This window comes from Aureobasidium pullulans, assembly GCF_000721785.1.
Source record: "Aureobasidium pullulans EXF-150 unplaced genomic scaffold scaffold_4, whole genome shotgun sequence".
Classification (NCBI taxonomy): domain Eukaryota; kingdom Fungi; phylum Ascomycota; class Dothideomycetes; order Dothideales; family Saccotheciaceae; genus Aureobasidium; species Aureobasidium pullulans.
Window position 1 is genome coordinate 90,942 of NW_021941024.1, and position 23,179 is coordinate 114,120.

Sequence of the window (23,179 nt, forward strand, 5' to 3'; positions counted from 1 at the left end):
GATGGAACGAGCAGCGGTCATCCTGAAAATCAGCTCGCACTACACGTCAATCGGGTGACTGCTCCTATCGCTTTCGCTTTGGGAATGCTTATTTTCGAGGTGCAACCTCCCTTTTAGTACGCTTCGTAATCTTGCATGCTTCACAGATTCACGAGGGGCAATATGTCTGTTGGCTGATGATGAATCTTGTCATTACTCGGAAGAAAACACAACGCCAGAGAGCCGTCACGTTTGCGGAGCGGGGCGATCCGTTTTTCGCGGGCCGTCGGAAGGAGAGACCAACCAAACCTTTTTTCATCCTGGAAAACTCGACGTCGTCTTCTTGCAACAAGTCGCATGGCCAACACGTTTCTCAGCGACAACATTTCGACAAGCGAGGACGCTGCACGCATCGTTGCAAAAAGGGCATGCGCACTGTCGTAGATGCCGAGGTCAGGTCGAGCCACGCCGAGAACACTGCCAGCGTTGGGAGACAAGCCTCGCACACGCGCAATGAAGTGAAAACTGCCGTCGCTAATGCAGCCCAGTTTCCATGATTTCTTTCCAGATGATGGCATTTTGTCTGCACTCTCAGCTGTCGAGGGCTTGCGCGTGTACGCACGTCCAGGGGTGCAAGGGTCTCCTGATCTTTGAATAGCAACAGGCATGCTGCATGTACGCCGTCGATGAAATGTCGAGGACTGTCATCGAATCATGTCGCGTTCCAAGGATCTGAGATGTTTTTCCGGCATCGCATCTTGATGATTTCCAAATTGTTCGCATTAGCCCAATGGCGTTGTGTGAAGCAGGCCGATCAATCCCCGGACCCAAGTAGTCTGCAGCTAACAAGCCAGCCCTGAGGAAGCGCCCGCCAGATTGGGTCTTGAATAGATTGACAGCGCCTCGATCTTCACACTACAACTGCAAGGTCACAAATTCGGGATTCGAGGATGAACTCTTTTATATTACAACCGAAAGTAAATGAACATCGCCAACACCGAAGGATCCTTGTATGCACGTTGGCCGTTTTCACTCAGGCACTGGTACCATTGCAGCCGGTAAGCTGGGCTCGTTTTTTTCTTCTGCGTTCTTGATGTCGGCAATCCGGACTTTGGGAATAGGAGAGCTATACGGGCAACGAATGATGGGAAAGAGATGAATTCATACAAAAGCGGAACTAGTTCATCAACGGTTCGCCCTATACGTCCAGTCTTGGTATGGGCATGAAAATCGCCGTTGCGACATCTGTCTCCATTGAGGCATGACCCAACAACCTGGTTCTGACTGACCCAGCGACAAGGATTGAGTGATCGCCATGACGCCTCTCACAGATTCAATATGGGATTAATTTATCGTGTACTCCGGATCGAGTATGCGAGAGGGCTCACTGTAGCTTGTTGACAAAGTTGGAAAGACCAATTTGGGATTTGTCAAACGGGGCAAGGATCCCTTATCCACAGGTGTGGCCCGTCTGTCATTGTTCGGTTCTCCACCTGGAAACGACTTCAAGGCATCCCGTTACGCCACCACCGATGAAGAGGCTCAAGGGTGGTGGAACAAAGGAAGTTTATCCTGAGTCTAATCTAGCGATATCTTGCTTCCCGTGTCAAGGAGATATATGTATCTGCTTGAATCCTCTCATGGTTCTTGGAGGTATCATTTTTTCCTCATCACATTCTTTTATCTGCTCAAAACATCTCAGAGGCCAAGGATACCTGAAAAAGCAAATTTGATTGCAAGGATCTTTCTCTCGACATTCATACGACTGTAACAAGCCTCAGTCATCTCAGCTCTACACTGCGACAGCAAAAGAACTATACCTGTTGTATTACCTAATGGCCTCAACTACAATGGACACCACACACTCGTTCGAGAAGGATGTAGAGAAGGGCAACGACTGCAAAACCATCGCCATCACAGAAAAGCATTCGTTCTCGTCGTTCTCTAGCACATCAACATCATCCACAGCTGTAGAGCATTCTCAGCCACAGTTGACACAAGCCGAGGAACCTGTTCCTCCGAAAAGACAAGCCAGAGTCATCCGATACCTACGACACACTGGCCTCAATGTATACCGAAGAATCTTCTCAATTGTATTCCTCGCCAATCTTGCCGGTCTGGTGGGTCTTTTGGTGTCAGGTCATTCCTCCATCTTGACCCACATGCCGTATGCGGCCAACGCTGCAGCAGCGAACTTTTTAGTCGCGATTCTGATTCGCCAAGACTACATTTTCAACATGATCTTTCGCGTCTGTCAATTAGTGCCACTATCCGCACCATTGCGACTTCGCAGAATATTAGCCAAAGTTTACGAACATGGCGGTATGCATACTGGATGCGCGATTGCCGGAACAATGTGGTTCATTCTCTTGACTGTCCTCATCGTCGTCAACTTCGAGACTGGCGCCATCATCCATACCCCTATCGTTCCGATCTTCACCGTCCTCTTGCTCATCATCTTCCTTGTCATGTGCGTCTTTGCCCATCCGGCAATTCGTCACAGATTCCACAACTCGTTTGAGTTCACTCACCGCTTCGCTGGATGGTGTTCCATCGTCGTCTTCTGGGTTGACCTTGTCCTCATCGCCGATACAATTCGCCTCCAGAACACCACCACACCTGAGCCTCTTGGTATTGCTTTGGTCAAGCTTCCTGCTTTCTGGTTCCTCATAATCATGAGTGTGCATATTGTCTTGCCTTGGCTTCGTCTTCGCAAGGTCGCATTCACCGCTGAACGTCTTTCGGAGCATGCCATCCGTCTGCATCACAAGGAGCACATGGGACCTTACCGCGGCATTGCCATTGCTGAGTCTCCTCTTGGTGAATGGCATCCCTTTGCTTGCTTCCCCGACGGTGATGGTGTCAACAACAGCATCATGATCAGTCATGCTGGTGACTGGACTCGCAGAACAATCGACAGCCCCAAATCTCACTACTACGTCAAGGGTGTTCTCAAGACTAATGTTTTGAGCATGGCTTCCATCTTTAACCGCGTCCTTCTCGTCACCACGGGCACTGGTATTGGTCCTGCTCTTTCGTTCGTCGCGGAACCCAGTCGTAAAGGTCAATGTCAAGTCCTTTGGGTATCTTCCTCGCCCGAGAAAACTTTCGGCCAGCCTTTGATTGATTGGGTGTACACTCTGAATGGCAATGCTATCGTTTGGGATTCCAAGAAAGATGGACGTCCTGATATGGTCGCGTTGACGTTGAAGATGTACAAAGAAATGAATGCCGAAGCTGTGTTTGTCGTGAGTAACCCTAGATTGACCAAGCAATTGGTTTATGGGTGTGAAAGTCGAGGTGTACCTGCATATGGTCCCATCTTTGATTCTTAGATCTTCTTTCGTTTTCCTTTTTCTTTTCGTTTTCTTCTTCTTCTCTTGTTCTTCTATGTTTCTATACACCTTTCGACGCAAGTCGCTGATCGTCTCTTCTGTCGTTTCTGCTTTTTGATAGCGATTTTCCACTCAGCGGGGTGTTTGGATCCGAATCTATTGACCTGGACATCTCGTATATACTATTTTCTATCCTTGTACAACAAAAATGTTAATATCTCAATCTTCGCGTCTTCGCATCTTCGTATCTTATCCAAGTGTGCCTGCCATACCTCCAACTTGTACTCCATGGCCATCGTCATCTCGACTGCAGACGTCTCGCTTGCCTTTGTCAGTCTTCTTTCTCCATGTCTTGTCATGCCCGACAATTTCTCTTTCTCCATGCCTTGCCATGCCCTGCAACCTCTTCATCGCGAATCGATCCTGCAACTTCCTAAACGGCATACCCCTAAGCGATGGAGTCGTCGACATTGATAAAGGCTCACACATTCCTTTGTGCTCTTTCGGCACCTCCGCGTGCTAGAAACATGACAACCACGAGTCTTTTCAGCCCTAAGCTTGCTGTTTTGAGGTATCAATAAGATGACAAAATTCCACCCTGCCTCCCCCCCCACCATTGATGGTTCACAAAGTCTGGGAAAGTCTGCGAAAGTCGAGGTCTGATGTGACGTGATGAGATAAGATAAGCCATGCTCGATGGAAGGAGCACAACATCATGTGATTGGAATTTTGGAAAGGTGATGTCGTATCAAATGCACGATGATGTGGGATGATGAGCGCGCACTGCCACTGCTTCTCAGCCACGATACTTACGTCTCCTCAGTGGATACTGTAGACGTCTCAGATTACCGAGGTACGCTGGACCGAGGTTTATGCAAGAGGGACCAGTTTGTTGGGTCATGCAGGTACGCGTTTCAGATTACTGGATCGTCGGGGCTTTAGGATGTACATCGATTTGAGGCATCCTGAGCGAACACATCTACGGGATTGTAGTGCATTGGTCGCAATATAATGTTGCAACTTAGAGAGGGAGGGGATATCGAATAGATGGTCAAGTGATATAAGCGATCAAGGATATTTACTGGAGAGCTCTGCTTGAGTGGAAGCTACATCCGCAAAACCAACGAGCGCGGATATGCGACATCTCGGTCAGGGCGAGATGGAGACAGCCCGCGTCCGGTACGCTGTCAGATCTACACTCGTTCCACAAGAGTGGTCGACGGAGCATGATCTTTGAGAGCGATACTTGAGACGTTCTGTCTTTCAACACCGTCGTTTTCGAAATGTTGTCTTTCGAGTGCGGTCGTCTTCTTGATGATCTGTGTCGTCACGTATGCCATGATGGCACCCCAAACGATAGGGATTGTCCAAGCTGCAAATCTCTGGTCAGCATTCCATAGACTCGGTCATTATGTGCCAGATCCTGAAGAAAACTTACCCAAAGCGAAACCGACGTCCGGGTTGTCCGCGGTGAAAACGATGACCATGAGGACAGCTCCACACGACAGGCCAGAAACACCCCAAAGCCAGTCCATGCGAACGGCTGCACGCGCTGCTGCTGAGCTGATGGCAAGACGAGCTTGCCAGGCAGCTCGGAACTCAGCTTTACAGCTACCGTCTACGGCGATGATATCCTCTGCCACCACAGCCGCACCAGACGGTATCGAAGAGCCTTTTGGAGAAGAGGAAATTCGGAAAGGTGTGCGGAGACCGCAGAAGTCCAAGAGCCTTACGAGAATGAATTGTCCCGAGAGTTGGAACATCACCAAAGGCAGATATAGCGATAGAAGACGCATGTTTGTCTCATCTTCGGTGTTGCCAAACGTGAAAAGGATGACGACGTAGATGATGCCGAGTATAAAGTTGAAGTGGAAGTAATCAAAGGTCCACCATGTATCGCATCCCAGCGGACGATAGTCTTGGAAGCGGATGAGTTTGTATGTACGAACAACGAAGCCAAGAAGCGCTGGGAGTCCGATGACTGGAAGGATGATAATAAATGTGGTATGTGGTGATAACGAAGCTCCGTACTTGAGTATGAAATATAGCACGACTGGGAGAATGCTGGTGAAGAACACGAGGACCGAGAAGTGTACAGCTATGCTCTTCTTGTGTTCTCTGAGATTGAGAGGAATTATTGGGTATGTTGCTAGTTGAGATGTCATGTTGATTGGTGACAATACGGCGAAAGATGGTCGTGGGCCATGAGCAAACACAGGCGGGAAGAGCAAGTTCCTTTGTAATAAATTGCGAGGACAAGACCAGATGCTCAACACATACCAAGAGCGCTGCCGTACTTCGTATAGAACTGTGGTGCTCGTAAATCGTACATGGTAGGGACCTGGCTTCTCCGAACCCCGGAAACGTTGTTAGACTTGACCCTAACCTCATATCCTGCGAAGTCAATGGAGGGTCTCACAATGATGCGACAGAGCTCATCAGTCCTTTTCGATTAAGACGTACTCATTCTTATGGCTAACTTTCTTTAAAAGCTGCGGCCATCGATCAATGTGGCTAACTGAGGGGACAGAGCCCATGAAACAATTTAAAAGGACATTTTGGACAGAACAGACTCGTCCATCGGCCTAGACTAACAATGCGTTGAGTTTGTCGCGTATTTCTGCATGAGAATATCACGAGGTATATCCAGAGGTTGATCCAGGGGTTTATCCGGGAGATATCGAGTTGAGGCTTCTACCGTCTATTCCAGACCAGAAGTCAATTGACATGAATACAAGGTTTGGGGATTGTCGGTAAGCAACTGAAGGGTCAGCAAAATAGGCATCACCTTTGACTCTTCCACTTTCAATTTGTGTGTACTGCATGGCGGGCTTGGAAGATGCGATCTTATTCTCGGCGGATATGTTGACGAACAATCAATCGTAAAACATGTGGTGAAGAGAAGTCGAACGAGGCCTGCTAAGCATCCTGATTGCGCCACATTTTCGCGATGTCAAGAATGAGATGTTCCTTCCGGAGAGGTCGAAATCGGGCGGCCGGGGGTAGCAGCTTCAGTCCCTATCGCGACCGGGCGCAAATCTCGACCGCGCCTATCTGGCAGAAGGTTTATCAAGAGTCCTGCATATCTCTTGAGGCGAGGACCGAGATATAAAAGAGACGGTGTCGCTCTTGATAAAAACAGGGCTGTTTTTCGCGTCCGGAGAAAACCCCACACGATGTCATTTGGACCTTCCTGATTTCGTCTGTCGATCACGGTCGACGCCGACAAGAAATTTGGTGGAGACGAGCTTTCAACCAATCAATCGCTGCACGCTTTCTTGTCATGGCCTATCTGCATCTGCAGTATGGCTTCATAGTTGGCGGAAAGTAAAATATGATGGAGGTATATAAGAGGAGGGTGTGGCAGCGTATGGCTCTGTTCAACACACAGCTTGCGTTGGTCGATTTCTCGTGATGCGTTCCACAATTGCTGCAGCTTCGCTCTTCTCAACGGCGGCATTCGCTGCTCTCTATAACGAGAGCAACGCCAACCACACTTGCGCTTTGAGTCAGTCGCTTGAGCCAATGCGACGATGGAACGGTGTTGCTGATACGACTCTCCAGCTGATGCCGACTCGGTGTTGTCTTGCTCCAGCCGCGCAAATCCCCTGAGCGTCGACTCCTGTTGCGCCGAAACATTCGGAGGGCTCTTCCTCTCGACCCAATTCTGGTCAACATATACCGGCCTCGAGTCTGAAGGCCAATTGCTGCCTGCCAACGACTGGACTCTCCATGGACTGTGGCCCGACTTCTGCAATGGCTCGTACACTCAATACTGCGACCTGAACAGACAGTACGACCCCACCCCTTCGCCTAACACCACCAACAGCTTGCCCAATGGTATGTCCTACTCTTTCTCCATGATTCTCTTGCTCTTGCGGCATACTGACTGCTGGATGCAGGTACTGTCGTCCCGCCGTACAAGGGTCCCAACATTGGCACCTTCCTCGAACCCTTCAAGAAATACGACCTCCTCGCATGGATGAACAAGTATTGGATCAACCAAGGAGCTGATAACCCGTCGTTCTGGGGGCATGAATTCAGCAAGCATGCGACTTGCTTCTCGACATTCGACGTGCCTTGCTACGGTCCCGAATATGTTGAGCATCAAGAGGTGGTCGAATTCTTCGAGACTGCCATACAATACTATCGCCGTCTTCCCACCTGGGGCTGGTTGTCGCAAGCTGGTATCAAGCCTAGCAACACGACCACCTACTCGATTGGTCAGTTCCAGACTGCTCTTACCAGCTCGTACGGTGCTTTGCCCTACATCGGCTGCAGCGGCCCTCGCTTCAATGAGACTGCTGCTGGCGTCAACTCGACCGATAATGGCCGAACTCAGATCTCCGAGGTTTGGTACTACTTCCATGTAAGTGTGATGCTGCTCGAAGTCATCATGCTCGGATGGCTAACGCGACACAGGCATTTGGACGTCCTCAACGCGGTCAATGGCTTCCCACAAACGCAACAGGCTCTGTCACCAGCTGTGCAAAGACTGCCAACGCCCTCCGCTACCCTCTCCGTGCCAACGGCTCCACCTGGTGATTCGACCAAGTCAGAGGATAAGTACAAGAGCCTGGAAAGGAAACATTGACAGAAAAAAAGCGTATTGTTGGAAAGTATCCTCGGAAAGGATTACCGTGAAAGGTAGCAATCTCCTCCCATGCCATAATTGTATCAGCCACTTCGCTCGTGTCTTTCCTTTCTTCATTCGTCCCACGTGCGCCTTCCGACCACGCCTTGTACACGCCCATCACGCCTTTCTCCTTGTGCGCCCTGTCAGCGACACCGCATTTCCCGATTCTGCCTATCAACCCCGCAACCCTATCTCCATCCTTCGCGACCTCTTCAAGTACCTATATCCCTGCCTATCTTTGCACAATTGACCTTTGAGTCATTGAAAAAAGTTCAACACCGAGGGTAGCCGAAACTACTTCGGCTTGCAGCTCACAACGCGACGCGAACCGCTCGGTTCATACCCCGAATTTGCCAAGCGATAATCCCCCATATCCATCCACGAGTCTGGAAACGATTCTGATTTGATCTCGAGCTAGGTATTTCTGTTACTTGATAGTTTCTGTTGAATGCGGAGGACGTGTTGCGGGGTTATAGACTGTGATAACGTATCTATAACTGTGAGGAAGGTGAAGTCCTGAGAGTGAGATATGTAAGAGCTCGTTCCTCACTTTCCTTTCTCGATATCCTCGTATCAAAGCTTTCTCACCTATTTTTTCTGACAAAATCCTGCTGCCCAGAAGTTCCTTGTTCGCGCTTCTTGCTTTCTCAGTCTTTTGGCAGCATGGAGAAGAACGATGAGATGAAGAACTTTCCTGAGGCTACCATTTCCACTACCAAGGATGTTGGCGATGTTGAGAATGCAGGCGCACGCAATCACACCAAGCGCGGTCTTTCCAGCAGACAGGTTCAATTCCTTGCTCTTGGTTCGTAACCATTTCTCTCATTCTTCACTTCTATCATAACTGACAATGACACAGGTGGTGCCATTGGTACTGGACTGTTTGTCGGCTCTGGTGCCACTTTGAGTGCTGTCGGCCCTGCGCCGTTGCTCATGGGCTACATCGTCATGTCATTTGTCGTCTACGGTGTCATGAATGTCCTGGCCGAAATGACGACCTACCTGCCTCTGGAGGGTCTGTCCGTGCCATACTTTGTCAACCGCTTCGTGGATCCCAGTCTCGCTTTCGCCATGGGCTGGAACTACTGGTACGTACCACATCTCATTCCTGCACAGAATCTTGCTACTTACACCTTCTCGTTCAGGTACACATTCGCCATGTTGCTCGCCGCAGAAGTCACCGCCGCTGCCATCATCATCCAATACTGGACCGAGGCTGTACCCGTTGCTGTCTGGATCGCCATTGTCCTTCTCGTGATTCTCGCCCTAAACATCATTGCTGTCTCCTTCTTCGGTGAAGCAGAGTTCTGGTTTGCTTCCATCAAAATTCTGGCCATCCTGGGCCTCATTGTGCTTGGAGTTGTGCTCTTCTTCGGTGGAGGTCCGAATCATGATCGCCTGGGCTTCAGATACTGGAATGAGCCTGTAAGAGTTGAATGACTGTCGGGAAAAACGCTTATACTTACACAATCATCAGGGCGCCTTTAACCCCTTTATTGCCAAGGGCAACAGTGGCAAGTTCCTTGCTTTCTGGTACGCCTTCATCAAATCTGGATTCGCCTTCATCATGAGTCCTGAACTGGTGGTCACCGCAGCTGGAGAAGCCGAAGCTCCCAGGTAAATTCTCCGACTCAGCATATCTACTTACTAGCAACTGACACACCACCCCAGACGCAACATTCCCAAAGCCGCCAACAGATTTATCTACCGTTTGTTCGCCTTCTACGTTCTCGGTACCCTCGTCATCGGCGTAACAGTATCCTACAACGACCCATCCCTCCTTTCCGCCATCAATGACGGCGCCCATGGCGCCGGTGCCTCTCCCTTCGTCATTGCCATCCAAAACGCAGGCATCAAAGGTCTTAATCACGTCATCAATGCCGCCATCCTGACATCCGCATGGTCTTCCGGAAACGCCTGGCTGTTCTCTGGATCAAGAATGCTTTACTCCCTCGCACTTACCGAACAAGCGCCGAAAATATTTCTCAAGTGTAACAAGAAGGGCGTACCTTGGGTCGCCGTACTATTCACCTTTGCCATCGGCTGTCTCGCTTTCCTCAACGTCAGCAACAGCGGTGCCAACGTGTTCAACTGGTTCACAAACATCACCACAATCTCCGGTTTCATCGCCTGGATCGTCGTGCTGATAACCTACCTCCGCTTCCGCCGCGCAATGATCTTCCACAACGCTCTCTCCTCCCTCCCCTTCCGCACACCTCTTCAACCATACTCCGCTTGGTTTTCACTAATCATCATGGTTTTGGTGACACTGACAAATGGCTTTTACGTCTTTGTGCCCAGCAGGTGGGATATTTCAGACTTCTTGGTTTGTTACATCACCATTCCTATTTTCTTGGTGCTTTGGTTTGGGCACAAGGTGTGGAGTCGGAATTGGAAGTGGTGGATCGCGATCGAGGAGGTGGATGTGTGGAGTGGAAAGGACATTGCTGATGCGGAGGAGGCGGAATATGAAATCAGGGAGCCTAGAAATGTTGCCGAGAAGATTTGGTTTTGGGTCGTGTGAGGCGAGAGGCTCGCGAACAGTATTTTATGTATTAGAGTGGAGGGAGAAGTACATTGTTACCATTAATTATGAATTGTTTTATGCATGCAACAATACTGTCAGTTTTCTCGACCTTGATTGCTTGTCTAGGCCTTCAAGATACTGAAGTTGCATGTTCAGATAGGCTTTTGCTTGAGAGGTACAGAGGAAAGCATTTGGGTTGATGACTATTCACGGATGATAAAGGGCACGTATCGCTTGGAGAGAAAAAAGAAACACGCCGGAATCCCAATCTCAACACAGAGTAAAAGACCTTGAAGAGATTATACTAAATCACAGAAATCACGAAAAATTGCACGGTAAAATGGGTAGTCGGTTAAGAATGAACGTTGTTCTATTGTGTAAGGTCAATGCAACGAGCGTAAGACCCATCTGTCATGGCGGTATTGATCAGACATGTATCTAGATTTGAGAATTGGCTGATCATCAAGATCAGGTCAACTGTATAAGAGATGAGGAGTGAATTATAGTACGGTTTATGTGACAGAAGGCTCTACGACAAATAAGTTAGTCAACAGAGTAGAGTTCATCACCATTGTCTTCAATTTCCATCAATGCAACAGCTTCTTCGATCCCAGCCTCATCATATTCTTGAGCATCCTCAGCATCTCCATCGGGCAAGAAGTCTGGAAGGTCAATCGGCAATCCAGTACCGATATCAACAGGCACAAATCCATTTGCGTATTCATGATCAGTCTCATCGTCGACGTTGTAAACATCTCGTTCAGCTTGATCACGAGCTCTGTGCATGTTAATCATGAGCAAATCACCTGGATTGGCTTTAGCGACATCAGCGAGTTCTGCATCCAACAAGCCTTGCTTGATTTGATCGCGCATCTCTTCACGTTGAAAGGCTTGATTGAGCGTGCGTCTGCCGGGACGACCGCTTCGATTGGTGTGGACGAGGACGCCTATTTCTGCTTCCATAGCAATAAGCCATTCGCGGAATCGACGCACGAGATTACGAACACTGAGGTGTGGGTTTCTGGTGATGGAGGCGATGAGAGCACAGGCGTCGTCGTAGGTAGTTTGGCCTTGCATAATCAAGTCGTAGTGATAGCTTGCCGTGTCGATGGTGCCAGTGATTGATTGCCTGATGATGTTCGCAGCGGAGAAAATGTCTCGGGCGCCGGGCGTGGAAGCGATACGTGTTAATATGTCGATAGCTATGGTTTCCAAAGGCACGAGTTGCCATCTTAAGTGGTGAGTCCAGTCGGACAGACGTTTCAGCAAGCGGTAGTTGATGTTGATTTGAATCATCTCGGGCGTCAGAAAGCTGGGTGGAGGAGGGTGAGAGATGGCTTGACTGTAGGAGGGAAGAGGTGTACTGGGTAGTGCCGTATCCGGAAGGGGACCTTGGAGTATAGGCTCAGGTGTGTGAGGCGAAGAGGGTCGCGAATCGAGAGTTGGAGTAGAAGCGGCATTTCTGGCTGCCGTAATTTCGTTGATCTGCTCTGTCAGCAAATGCTCAGGGACGTGACTCATGCGTGAAACATTACCTCCTGAAGTATCAAGAGACCAATGAAGCGCCCCTGCAACAATTCCAGGTAGTGTCAAGCGACCTTCGAATCTCATAGTGTCGAATTCGGACTGGTCATAATTGGGAATCTGGGGACCTGTCCTGTCGGTGTCGTCTGGGTGCCATGTGTCAGGCGCGGTAGAGAGCTCAGGGGAAGTTTCGGCGTCGACAAACGGACCTAAACAATTAGCACAGATGGTAGTTTCATTGTGATAGACCATCCAAGGATCGGAGCATGAGCCATGAGGCCAGCCATTAGCACAGTTAGTGGCGCCAGCACCAAAGTTGTACCATCGGGTCTCCCAAGACTTCTCACCGCACTCGGTGCAGATATAACGAGTTCTTTCTCCAAAACACATGTTGTTGATTGTTGATCGTGTTGGGGTGTTCTGGACGCAAGTTTGGTGAGGTGTGCAATTTTAGAATAGAGAAGTCTACTGGGAACATTATAAACAATTCAGAAGAGACTGCAGAAGTAGCGAGCTTGATATCAGGGACTCATCTGAACAATGAAATTGTGTTGATAACAAAGAAAGACTGAAGCTGCCCAAAGAAAGCAACAAAGACAAACGCTGCGTCTTTTCTGCTGCTTTGTGTCTTTGTTAGCAGCTGGAGACTAACTTGCTAAAATGCCACGTTATTGGTTATTCACCAATGATGGGAAGAGGATCTGGCATTGGTAGACTGAGGTGAGATATTCTTCCTCCACTGATAAGTCTGATGTTCCGCGCTAATCCAGCATCTGACCAAGAAGCACATTCATGAACCACTTCCCATTCTCTCCAGTGAGTCCATGCTATGAAACTGTCGTGGCGATTCGAAACTCAAGCATCAGTAGGGGTGGTAGCCTCTGTTGTTTCCACCATTCCATCCACCGCGGTAGATACCAGCAACACCATAGCCATTGGACTGACCTCCACGACCACATCCACCACCCTGCTGCTGACTAGGAAAGTGGTAGAAAATCCCGGCGTTAAAGCCGTGGTGGAAGCAGCGAGGTACGCCGTCTTTGGTTGTAAGCCACTCATTAGTATTTTCGACGTCCTTGCTTCTGCTAGTTGCGAACTCAGAAGAAGTATCGGGAGGTAGGGCTTCTTCCTTCTGATTTGGAGTGATGGTATGGAGAGCAGCCATCTTAGAGTCGAGGCCAAGATCTGTACGCTCATTCCAGAGGGCGACTCTCGTCTTGATATCCGAAAGGTTGCTCCAGACATGCAATCAAGAATGGCTGCAAAGGTACCGAACACAGTAACTTCCTCGATGAGCCTACCGCAAAGCTTGTGGCAGAGAAAGGAGCAGTTCTTACACGCCCACTGGTCACTTACGCCGAGATGGACGGCTGGCCTGCTATCTACTACCTGAAAGTGCAAAGAAGAACGGCGTAGTTCTGGAAGCCGGTATCCGATCGCTGAAGATTGCTTCAGAGGCTGGCGTGACTGTCTGCTTCGGCACTGATCTGTTGGGTCCGCTGTGCCCAGACACGAGAGTTCAGCATACGCTCGGAAGTCCTTTCTCCGGTGGACTTGCTGCGTACGGCAACGGTCAATCCTACACGTATGCTACGGGTTGAAGACAGATTGGGTCAGATCAAGCCTGGCTTCGTCGCCGATCTTCTTATACTTGAGTTAAACCCACTGGAAGACATCACTATATTGGACTCGCCTGTTAAACATCTCTTTGCAGTCATGAAAGGGGGTCGAGTGTATCACGGCCGCTGGTCGAAGCTGCCAGTCGACGCACCAACACCTGTCTCTTTCTTATAATAAATGGTTATACGGAGATAATTGAAATGTAGTTCCATCCACAAGATTCTCATGTGAACCTTGGCTGGAGTTTGCCAGAGATCCTCTCCAAGATTCGTTGCGGCAAGAGCGTCTCATATACATGACCAACCCACTCACAGCACAGTTCTCTCGTGTGAGCCGGATCAATGATCTCCTCTACGCCAAAGTGATTGGCGGTGCGGATGGGATTCATCAATCGTTTGTACTCGTTCTCAAGCTCTGCGTATCTTTCATCTCGCTTTTGCTTGCCATGTTGACGCTCGATCTCCCGAAGTTCGAAAGAATGACCGACTTCAATGCCGCCTTCAAGTGGTAGTGATCCCCACTGACCAGAAGGCCATGCAACTCGCATGCGGGGGTCTCGACAGTCAAGCATTAAACCACCTGCTACGCCATAGACGCGTCTTGTGATGACACTGAAGACGGGCATGGTCGTGCTGTAATAAGCTGTGGCTAGTGAGATGCCATGTCGCATTGTCGCATTACGCTCAGCAACTGTTCCGATAGCATATCCGGGTATGTCCACAAATTGGACAAGGGGAATGTTGAAGATGTCCAAGAACTTGAGCATCCGTGCGATCTTCTGGGAGCCCAGAGCATCGAGTGCACCGGCATTGACCTCGCAATTCAGCGATACAATGCCAACGGGCTTGCCTCCGAGTCGAGCCAGACCAACAATCGCTGTTCTGCCCCAGAGTGGACCAATCTCGAAGAAAGAGCCTTGATCGACAACTTCGGTGATGATCTTGCGAGCGTTGTACATGCGATTCTTTGCACGGGGAATGATTGATCGAAGCACCTCAGACTTGCGGTCCGTGGGATCCGATGATTGAATGACTGGAGGTAGCATGGTCCCGCAGTTTGGGAGATAGCTCAGAACTGTGCGCAACTGCTCGAAACATCCAGCTTCGTCGGCTGCGAGATTGTCGATGGTGCCGTTCGTACAGTGTACTGCTGGGCCACCTAGATCTGCAGGTGAAAGATCCTCTTCGAAACTTGCATTCTTGACGACATCCGGTCCGGCGTTGAACAAAGAGCCAATGTCGCCGGCCATGACGGAGAAATGACATGCCACAACACGAGCAGCGCCCAGCCCAATGGCTGGACCGACAACTGCGCCGAGGTTTGGAATGCCGAGATTGAGCTGTTCGACAACATGTTGGAAAGAGGGCAGTGGCGGTATGTAAGAGTACTCCCATGAGCGAATTGTTGTGACAGATCCACCGCCTGAAGAACCGTCGACCAATTTCACAATCGGCAGCTTCAAAGCGATGGCGAGCTTTTCCATATAGACCTGAATATGGTCAGCGTATGGACTCCTAAAGGGGTGAAAAATATCTTACTGTCTTCTCGGTCGAAGCACCATCAGCGTGGCCGGCTCTAATCGAGAAGTCGTCTGCTGTTAGGATGATCTTGCGACCTCGTAATCTTCCGAATCCCTGAACATTGTTGGATGGTACGAAACCGATTGGTTCTTCGTTTGTATCGCCAATTTGCTTCCACTTGACAGTACCAGATACACTCCCCACAGACCGAAAGCTCCCAGGATCGAGGAGTTGTTGTATTCTCTCCTGTACCCAGAGCTTACCGGCTTTCTTTTGTCGCACATAACCTCGATTACTGGTATCAGGTGTCGCTGCGATTCCCTGGAGTGTTGCAATCTGACCAAGAACATCCGAGTAGTCTGACGGTAGAGCACTTGCGCTTCTGCTGCCTCGCTTTCTTGACTGGTTCTTTGGTGTTCCTGTCGCAAGATGCGAATTGACCTGGTCAAGACGTTCCTTCGCGGTCTTGTTCGACATTTTGGGGTGAGTCAGGATTGCTCTGTCTAGATCTCGATCAATCAATCAAGTGTCAGCGGCAACAGTCATCTTAATCGTTCCACAATTGCTAAATTTGTATAACGACACTGTTATGGTACGAGTCGTAGTAAGTTCGGGAATGGCCTCGGTTTGCCGTGAGAGATGGGGAGGGGCGTGTCGTCATCCTCCGCAAATGCCGAGGTACGAGACCATCAAGCCTCCTGCCATTCTTGTGATTCCGCTACCTTCGATGATATCCCAGCACCAGTAACCTTGTGCGTGCGAAACGTGATTCGGTATCATCTAGCTGCTTGTCCTTACAATCTCTCAAAATTCCCAGCCACCGAGCGGCCGCAGACGCTCCCTCCACCATGTCAAGGCCTCCGACGAGACAGATCGAACGACTTCTTGTCGCAAACAGGTCTGTACTCTGTGACTCTGCGAGGTCCTTCCTCATCTGATGAGAAACAGAGGAGAGATAGCGACAAGGATCATCTCCTGCGCTCGAGAGCTAGACATAGAAACCTTCGCCATTTACATCGCCGGAGACGACTCTCACACTTTAGGCGCAGCTCACGCCATCAAATTGGATAGTGCTTCATCTTTCATGAAAATCGACGAACTTCTACGTATTGTAAGAGACAACAACATCGACTCCGCTCACCCTGGATATGGCTTTCTCTCTGAATCAGAAGAGTTCCCCAAAAGGATGTGGGAGGAAGCGAATGCTATTGTTGTTGGTCCAGGTTGGGAGATCCTTAGCAATACTGGAGACAAGCTAAAAGCAAAACTTCTTGCTGAGAAATGTAAGTGACTGATTTTGAGAAAGTTTGACTCTACTGATCAGATGTACAGGCCAAGTCCCGACAACTCCAGCGCTCGATCGACCTACAGATGATGTGGAGGACATTCGTGGTTTCGCAGCAAAAACTGGTTTCCCTTTGATGATCAAGGCGGTCGATGGAGGTGGTGGCCGAGGAATCCGGCTGGTCCGTAGACTTGACCAGCTCGAATCGTTGTTCAAACGCGCCCTTGAGGAGAGTCCGTCGAGGCAGGTATTCGCAGAAAAAGCGGCGATTGACGGATTCCGACACATCGAAGTCCAGATCATCGGCGATGGAACAGGTAACGTCACACACCTCTGGGAACGTGATTGCAGTATCCAAAGAAGATACCAAAAGATCGTTGAGTTTGCTCCAAGCTTGATCGATGATCGGAGACTTGTTGCACAAGTCATTAACGCCGCGCTAGAGATGGCCAGCCACGTAAGTTGACATCTATCTGAGGAGGATCTGACTGATGATTGACTAGATCCGGTACTTCTCACTGGGTACCTTTGAGTTCTTGGTAAATCCGATCTCGCATGAGTTTTACTTCCTCGAGATCAATCCTCGTCTCCAGGTTGAGCATACAATCACCGAGAGCATAAGTATGTCAGACCTAGTCAGATCTCAACTTATGCTCTCCCAAGGTGCCACACTTGACGATTGTGGTTTGACAAGCTCGTCGTTAGCCCGAGATCCTGAAACACCACCACCACTCCACAGCATACAACTACGAGTCACCGCCGAGAACGTGGAACAGAATTGGGCGTTGTCCATCGGCAAGATATCAAGATCCAGGTTTCCAACCGGCAATGGCGTTCGTGTCGATACTCATCTTGTCAATGACCATGATGCGATTGTGTCAACAGACTTCGACAGTCTCATCGCGAAGCTGGTCATCACGGGCTCTTCCTGGCGCGAAACAGTTCGAAAGGCAAAGCGTGCATTGGAAGACACTTTCATATCTGGCGTGCAGACGAACATCAACATGCTTAAAGCCATCGTGACGCATCAGGACTTCCTAGACGGTAATTGTGACACTCAATGGTTGGAGAACAGACATGAAGAGCTTCTTCATGCCAGCCGGCAATTTCCTACATCTCACCAGACTCCTGCACCGGATCTGACATCAGCTCTTGTCAACTCAACTGGCAGTACGATTCTCCGAAAGGGTGACGCTTGGACTGCCTCTATCTCTTCGCCGTCAGATCCGCAAAGTAATGATGTACCATATCATGTCGAACTGACTCGCGTCTTCCGCAACGATTTCCCCGGACATCTGAGCGCAGAGCTACTGTTCACCACACCATCGCAAGAGTCCAAACCATACCGTATCACGCTCTCTTCAACAACTGCAAGTGCAGCAGCAACCACTTCACAGCAACGACGAGGAGATCCGTCAGACTCATCTCACGTCATCATACCTTTCCCTGGAAAACTGGTAGAGGTACTTGTTGACGAAGGCGATGTTGTACAGCAAGACGATGTTATCTGTGTCGTGCAGCAAATGAAAATGGAGCTCGAGGTCCGATCGCCGAGAAGTGGAAACGTGGTGTGGATCACAGAATTGGAAGATGGTGAAGATGTTGCGGAAGGAATGCTGGCTGCGATAGTGGTACCACAGAAGGATGCGAAGCTCTGAGAGAAAGTCAAAACATAGTATTTTTCGGAAACGTGCCCCGAAGCGCCACAAACAAACATGGTATCCACAGCGGTCTCAATCCTTTCACACAAACATCCATCCACCAAACAACAGACCAAGTCCAAATTGCATAAACCCTGCAGACTCAATGGAGGAAGCAGCTCCTGTAGACGCAGCGATACTGCTAGTCGCACTTGCAGCACCGGATGTAGCTGAACCTTGACTACGCGACGTAGATCCGGTGGCGGCTGAAGCTGCAGAAGAGGAAGAGCGTGCGGTTGAGGATGCCCTGCTGCTGGAGGCCATTGAAGAAGCCATCGAGGACGACATCATTGACGACGACATCATAGAAGACGACATCATTGACGACGACATCATGGAGGACGATGCAGCAGCGCTTGAAGCAGAAGCAGATGATCCTCCAACAGCAGCACCGCCAGCTGAAGCTTCAGCACCGAGAACACCACCATAAACCTGCTCAGGAACTGTACTGGTCCCAGCAGTCGACGCAGCAACAATGAAGGCACCGATCGTCTGATCATTCGACGACCTTTCGCAACCAACAGTCAGTGAAATGCCCAACTCTGATGCGGCTGAAAGGAAGAAACTTACGATGGATTAATCACACCAACCATACCAGCCTGGCAATGATCACCTTGAGGACAATAATACCAAATCGGATCGGTATTGTTGACGGTGATGGTGAAAGTCGTATTGGACTCTCCACTGGCCACTTTGACGAAACCAGAATTGAAACCATTGTCCATGGCCGCGCAAGGACTGGAGTAGCTACTACGAGCTACACCGTGAGCGCGAGGGTAGAAGTGAAATGTGACAGTGTCACCGACAGCAGCGGTGGTGGAATTTGGGGAGAAGACTAGGCCATCTTCGCCGACGTCGATGGAATGTGATGCAGCATTGACAATGCCAAACAAGGACAAAGCGATTGGAAGAGTGTACGATTTCATGTTCAGCTTGGAGGAAGAGAAATAGATGGAGAGTCTAATGGCAGTATCAAGACAAGTCAGGTAGGGAGGACCTAGACTTTATGTAGAATGCTCGGAAGCTGGAAACGCAAAATCCGTTCGTCCCCCGTACCCTACACCACATACAGGTCATACGTTGGAACGGCAACAACAAGCACCAATCAGGTGACACATTCCGCAAACGCCGATAACCATATAGCGAGTCTAGTGGGGTCTCTGGAAATAATTGAATACGATGACATTCAAGGTACCTTGCAGGTCATGTGTCTCCATGATTGGAACGGAGATATATTAAGCTTTATGGTTTGGGGGGAACATGGCGTTTCTTAGCTGCGTCAAGCGTTGACCAAAAATTTAAGAACGGGTCCATGATCCAGGCTGACAGAGCGGGGAAGCCACGGAGGAGGGTTCAGCTGGACTTTTTGGACGTGGTCGAGGCTGACGCTGGTAAAGTACTCTCATTCTCATCCCGTCCAGCACTGTACAGTAAGCTAGTTATCCTTCGCCCGCTCAGCGGCCATCAGCGGAACCAGCCATAGCGTCTCGGACGCGGATGTCTTCGGCGACAAAGTCGAAATTCGCAATGACAACAATGGAGACGCTGCCTGATAGTCACAATCGCGCGTTCGGGCGACGTAGTACCTTGACCGATGAGACGACAAATGAACAACAGACACCCACACATTGGAGATACTGCCTGGTAGATACCTACCACCTACTATGAGGACATTGACACCGTTCTTGTATATGCATGCAGTAACACGGAACCGGTAATCCGCAGGGGTCAACTAGAATGCAATTACGACTTAAGACAGTGGGCGAGGTAAGCGAGAGGGGGGTTGGAGCTGTTCTATTTCTCTCCGAATGCGCTGAAGGCCAATCTCACAAAACTGAGAGTGGGAGAGAGAGGTTGTATAGTACGGCCAACGAACAATAAGAAGGTAATGGGCATATGGAGAGCGGGTAGGCTACGATCAGACTGTTCTGAAGCTACCGAAAGAAGAAGGTAACGAAGCAGGCCAGAATCCCAGTCTTCCAGTTTTGCTGGACTCGGAGTCGACGAGCCTGAGGAAGGAGAAAATGTTGGAATAGCGTGGATGCGTAAAACGAGCCCCGAGAGGACACGCAAAGATGTCCTGCATGTGCCGGAAGGAGCGCGAAGGTCACTAATCAAATCACAGGTGAACAGCAAGAAGATTACTTGATTGGCATATAGATAAGAGATGTGAAGGAACCCCTTGAAGGAACAGACATGTTTGTACGGCAGTGGACGATTGACCTGTACTTGTCACACGGAAAGCGCCCAGTCCAGACCAAGTTTCGTGTCGGAGAACTTGTCCATGAGCGATGGATAAGGTGGCCAATGCGGTGTAAGTGAGCATAGCAGAGGGCAAGCAGGAACAGAATACGACAAGAGCGTATAGCGAGAGATGCTTTGTACAATTTTCTTCATACAATCTTCAAACAAGCAACAGCAACATACAACACACAAACAATGCTAAGTCTACACTTTCATACCCCTCTTACGCCAAGACTCCTTCTCCACTTTTGAACCCTTCAAGAAGTCTCCCTCAACCCATGATCTCTTGTGGGAGGAGTCCTTCCAAACTACAAGATATTCTCGAAGTAGGAGCTCTATGTTTGGCGCGAGCGCCGACACCCATCTGCTTGTATTCTGCAATATACTTGACATTAGCCTCCGAGACGTGTGCCCTACGCTCCACGACCTCATCATCGGCCATAACAGTGCCATCATCGTCGTCCTCTTCCTCTTCATCGGTTTGGCTCAATATTGCTAGCGAAGATCGAACGACAGGAGCCATGTCATCTTCAGCATCCTCATCATTAAGGGCGTTAATGTCGGCAGCGACCTCATCTTCGGGAGTGTCTTCGGCGTCGGGAGTGGGAGGTCGCGCGAGGCGACGGCGAGCTGGGACTTCATCGAAGTCATTGGTGGCTGGACGGAGGTGTCCAGAGTTCTTGTCCTTGACGTAGGACACATGTCTTCCAGCGGAGAGGGAGATTTTGCGAGCCCAAGCGACAGAGCCAACAGTACGAGCAGACACTGTAACATTGTATAAGAACGGGGTGAGTCAAGACAGATGATGGATACATGTGTATACTGGTGAAAGAGAGGAGAGAAGAAGGACAAAGGGGTTTCCGGACTTCAGCGGCCCTCTGCGCTATCGAAAGTTCTGCGTCATGAAGCGACCCGCGGCGCTGTACTTGTTGTGGATGTTAAGGACGAAAGCGGCAGGTCTTCACGAGGACGAGAAGGCTTAAGGAAGAGAAGATGCTTGTTGCTAGAGGTCTTAAAAAACGACAATCCTGCGACGAGAGAAGAAGGGAGGGAATTGGATTGGAAAAGAAATTTGAGTGGGAGTGGGTGCTGCCTGAAGGAGAGTCGTTCTTACCTGTAGTAATGGTTAGAGGAAGTTGCACTTGACCTACTTTTAAGGAAGCAGCGGTTGTGATGTGGGGCACTTTTAATCACAACAACATGGGAATACCGAACGAGAAGAGCAGCTCGTCATACTTGTAGCTGTATTGAACTTCAGCGACTACACCGAGTTGCAAGGCGAGCATCATGTTTGCGTCGACAGTAACGTAGCCTTCAGTGAGAGAGAAGAGAGGACTGATAGTGCCCGAGCCTTGGATGGTGACACTTCCAGAAGCTCCACATCCAACGCAGATCTTCATGCTAGCATCGAACTCGGCCTTTCCAGGTTTCTTGATCTTCTTTGGCTGGCTGGGTTTGAACTCTTTGAGTAATCTAGCATCGCCCCATGGTGATTCGACCATGTTCTTCTGCTCTTTTGGAAGTTGGAAAGACCATTGCTTGTTAAATGACCTGGTGAAGCCACGGCGGCTCAGGTGATGAAATCTAGCCAGGTCGCGTCAGCGCAGACTATCGTTGTTGCCTTCCTCGTAGGTGTAGTCGTAGGCGAAATCAGTCTCATCTTCCGAGATTTCACTAGCGACATATTTCGAGTCCAGATCTTTAGTGCCATAAATCTTGTCGACATAACTGTCAAATGGAGTACTGTCTAGATCGTCGTAATAGCCCAGGCAGTCATCTAGGTAGCGATCGATATTGACGTCGAGAGGGCCGATCGGCAGACCATACTTGGCATCGACTGCGTTGCAAGCCGCGTTAGTTGAGCTGGGAGTCGCTGATGTGGTAGAGCCTCCAGAGAGAGTGGAAGTTGGGTTGTCTCCGTTGATCGAAACTTGAGGCTCCGGCTTGTAGACGCCCCATTGGAACTGAGCTCCGTTCATCCAGTCTGCCACTTCGACTATCGCACCGGATACGGTCACTGTCAGTCCTTCGACTGAGAACACAAGTGAGGAAGAGACATAGTAACAGAACTCGCCATTTGCAAAGTTCTGGCAGATGTTGGAATAGGTGATGAAGATGAGCTGCTGGTTCGAAGACCAAGAACCTTGTGCTTGAGCGAAGCACGCCGCGTCAGCAAACTTGACTGAGAGGACACCGCTGTCATATGAAACTGAGGTAGCGCAGTCCGTGTGATCAAGATTGACAGCAGGGATCTTGTAGTTGATGTCGAGAGTACCAAAAGAGTGTGCAACACTTGGATCGGCACGAGGACCTCCATCGTTGTAATACAAGGGTGCTGGCTGGTTCGCAGGAATCAAGTTTTGTGGTCCAACGACTACATCCCAATGAACGGCAGGAGAGAGAGTAACTGTAGGAACTGGAGCATCCGCAGTTTCTGACCAATCGAAATTGCCCTGGGCTCCAGTGATCGGTGTCGAAGAGGCAGACAGAGTGACAGTCTTGTACACAGTCGAGACGACGTGATCTGCGCCTTGGTAAACAGTGGTATGTATCGTAGTAGGAACGATAGAGGTTGCAGGAACCAGGGCGGTGGTGGGGACTCTCGTCGTGGTGCTGTTCAAGTACGTGGTACCATTGATCACAGCAGCAGCAGCTTGTGGGTTGAACCCGTTGAAGAAGGTGCCTGAGGAGGCAGGGAAGGCCGACACTCCACCAGCAACGCTTGCAAGGGCAATGCCGAGGTATCTCATGATTGTAAGACAATAAGTAATGGATTGAAGAAAGAAGGGACGGATTCAAGACCAGAATG

General features: G+C 49.7%; 12 protein-coding genes across 12 annotated transcripts; 5 read left to right on the forward strand and 7 right to left on the reverse strand.

Annotated features, from left to right (window-relative positions):
* Window positions 1–140: 140 nt before the first annotated feature.
* On the reverse strand, window positions 141–647 carry M438DRAFT_352895 (uncharacterized protein; the record flags this gene model as incomplete). Its single annotated transcript, XM_029906823.1, has 1 exon — window positions 141–647. The coding sequence occupies one exon, from the start codon at window positions 645–647 to the stop codon at window positions 141–143; it is 507 nt and encodes a 168-aa protein (XP_029762988.1).
* Window positions 648–1,598: 951 nt separating this feature from the next.
* On the forward strand, window positions 1,599–3,543 carry M438DRAFT_343251 (uncharacterized protein). The gene has a single exon (XM_029904940.1). The coding sequence runs from the start codon at window positions 1,830–1,832 to the stop codon at window positions 3,312–3,314; it is 1,485 nt and encodes a 494-aa protein (XP_029762989.1). The 5' UTR covers window positions 1,599–1,829; the 3' UTR covers window positions 3,315–3,543.
* Window positions 3,419–3,955, forward strand: M438DRAFT_157542 (uncharacterized protein). The gene has a single exon (XM_029899019.1). The coding sequence runs from the start codon at window positions 3,523–3,525 to the stop codon at window positions 3,835–3,837; it is 315 nt and encodes a 104-aa protein (XP_029762990.1). The 5' UTR covers window positions 3,419–3,522; the 3' UTR covers window positions 3,838–3,955.
* A 552-nt stretch (window positions 3,956–4,507) lies between these two features.
* Window positions 4,508–5,699, reverse strand: M438DRAFT_313475 (uncharacterized protein; the record flags this gene model as incomplete). Its single annotated transcript, XM_029902558.1, has 2 exons — window positions 4,753–5,699; window positions 4,508–4,686 (listed from the first exon to the last, which is right to left on the reverse strand). Exons 1-2 carry the CDS (start codon window positions 5,477–5,479, stop codon window positions 4,508–4,510), a joined length of 906 nt encoding a protein of 301 aa, XP_029762991.1. The 5' UTR covers window positions 5,480–5,699.
* A 900-nt stretch (window positions 5,700–6,599) lies between these two features.
* M438DRAFT_343253 (ribonuclease T2) lies at window positions 6,600–8,012 on the forward strand. The gene is made up of 4 exons (XM_029904941.1): window positions 6,600–6,822; window positions 6,879–7,154; window positions 7,217–7,683; window positions 7,737–8,012. Exons 1-4 carry the CDS (start codon window positions 6,729–6,731, stop codon window positions 7,857–7,859), a joined length of 960 nt encoding a protein of 319 aa, XP_029762992.1. The 5' UTR covers window positions 6,600–6,728; the 3' UTR covers window positions 7,860–8,012.
* Window positions 8,013–8,631: 619 nt separating this feature from the next.
* Window positions 8,632–10,530, forward strand: M438DRAFT_313481 (uncharacterized protein; the record flags this gene model as incomplete). The annotated part of the gene is made up of 5 exons (XM_029902559.1): window positions 8,632–8,755; window positions 8,810–9,038; window positions 9,096–9,375; window positions 9,428–9,567; window positions 9,622–10,530. 5 exons carry the CDS (start codon window positions 8,632–8,634, stop codon window positions 10,472–10,474), a joined length of 1,626 nt encoding a protein of 541 aa, XP_029762993.1. The 3' UTR covers window positions 10,475–10,530.
* Window positions 10,531–11,686: 1,156 nt separating this feature from the next.
* Window positions 11,687–12,253, reverse strand: M438DRAFT_250254 (uncharacterized protein; the record flags this gene model as incomplete). Its single annotated transcript, XM_029899637.1, has 1 exon — window positions 11,687–12,253. A coding segment is annotated over one exon (567 nt), but the record flags the coding sequence as incomplete, so codon positions are not given.
* A 610-nt stretch (window positions 12,254–12,863) lies between these two features.
* On the reverse strand, window positions 12,864–13,166 carry M438DRAFT_332642 (uncharacterized protein; the record flags this gene model as incomplete). The annotated part of the gene is made up of 1 exon (XM_029903532.1): window positions 12,864–13,166. One exon carries the CDS (start codon window positions 13,164–13,166, stop codon window positions 12,864–12,866), a length of 303 nt encoding a protein of 100 aa, XP_029762995.1.
* A 678-nt stretch (window positions 13,167–13,844) lies between these two features.
* Window positions 13,845–15,618, reverse strand: M438DRAFT_313482 (ClpP/crotonase; the record flags this gene model as incomplete). The annotated part of the gene is made up of 2 exons (XM_029902560.1): window positions 13,845–15,110; window positions 15,160–15,618. 2 exons carry the CDS (start codon window positions 15,616–15,618, stop codon window positions 13,845–13,847), a joined length of 1,725 nt encoding a protein of 574 aa, XP_029762996.1.
* A 371-nt stretch (window positions 15,619–15,989) lies between these two features.
* On the forward strand, window positions 15,990–18,084 carry M438DRAFT_268832 (uncharacterized protein; the record flags this gene model as incomplete). The annotated part of the gene is made up of 4 exons (XM_029900288.1): window positions 15,990–16,039; window positions 16,090–16,424; window positions 16,474–16,883; window positions 16,930–18,084. The coding sequence occupies 4 exons, from the start codon at window positions 15,990–15,992 to the stop codon at window positions 18,082–18,084; spliced, it is 1,950 nt and encodes a 649-aa protein (XP_029762997.1).
* A 617-nt stretch (window positions 18,085–18,701) lies between these two features.
* Window positions 18,702–18,992, reverse strand: M438DRAFT_254727 (Cupredoxin; the record flags this gene model as incomplete). The annotated part of the gene is made up of 1 exon (XM_029899695.1): window positions 18,702–18,992. A coding segment is annotated over one exon (291 nt), but the record flags the coding sequence as incomplete, so codon positions are not given.
* Window positions 18,993–20,641: 1,649 nt separating this feature from the next.
* Window positions 20,642–23,120, reverse strand: M438DRAFT_352903 (uncharacterized protein; the record flags this gene model as incomplete). Its single annotated transcript, XM_029906824.1, has 4 exons — window positions 20,642–21,135; window positions 21,485–21,517; window positions 21,581–21,883; window positions 21,980–23,120. The coding sequence occupies 4 exons, from the start codon at window positions 23,118–23,120 to the stop codon at window positions 20,642–20,644; spliced, it is 1,971 nt and encodes a 656-aa protein (XP_029762999.1).
* Window positions 23,121–23,179: the final 59 nt, after the last annotated feature.

What these genes read in the sequence shown, in the direction of transcription:
- M438DRAFT_343251 (XM_029904940.1), top strand. Translation starts at nt 1,830, where the DNA reads ATGGACACCACACACTCGTTCGAGAAGGATGTAGAGAAGGGCAACGAC.
- M438DRAFT_157542 (XM_029899019.1), top strand. Translation starts at nt 3,523, where the DNA reads ATGTTAATATCTCAATCTTCGCGTCTTCGCATCTTCGTATCTTATCCA.
- M438DRAFT_343253 (XM_029904941.1), top strand. Translation starts at nt 6,729, where the DNA reads ATGCGTTCCACAATTGCTGCAGCTTCGCTCTTCTCAACGGCGGCATTC. An exon ending in CAACCACACTTGCGCTTTGA is followed by an intron (nt 6,823 to 6,878) that starts GTCAGTCGCTTG and finishes ACGACTCTCCAG; the next exon opens with CTGATGCCGACTCGGTGTTG. An exon ending in CACCAACAGCTTGCCCAATG is followed by an intron (nt 7,155 to 7,216) that starts GTATGTCCTACT and finishes TGCTGGATGCAG; the next exon opens with GTACTGTCGTCCCGCCGTAC.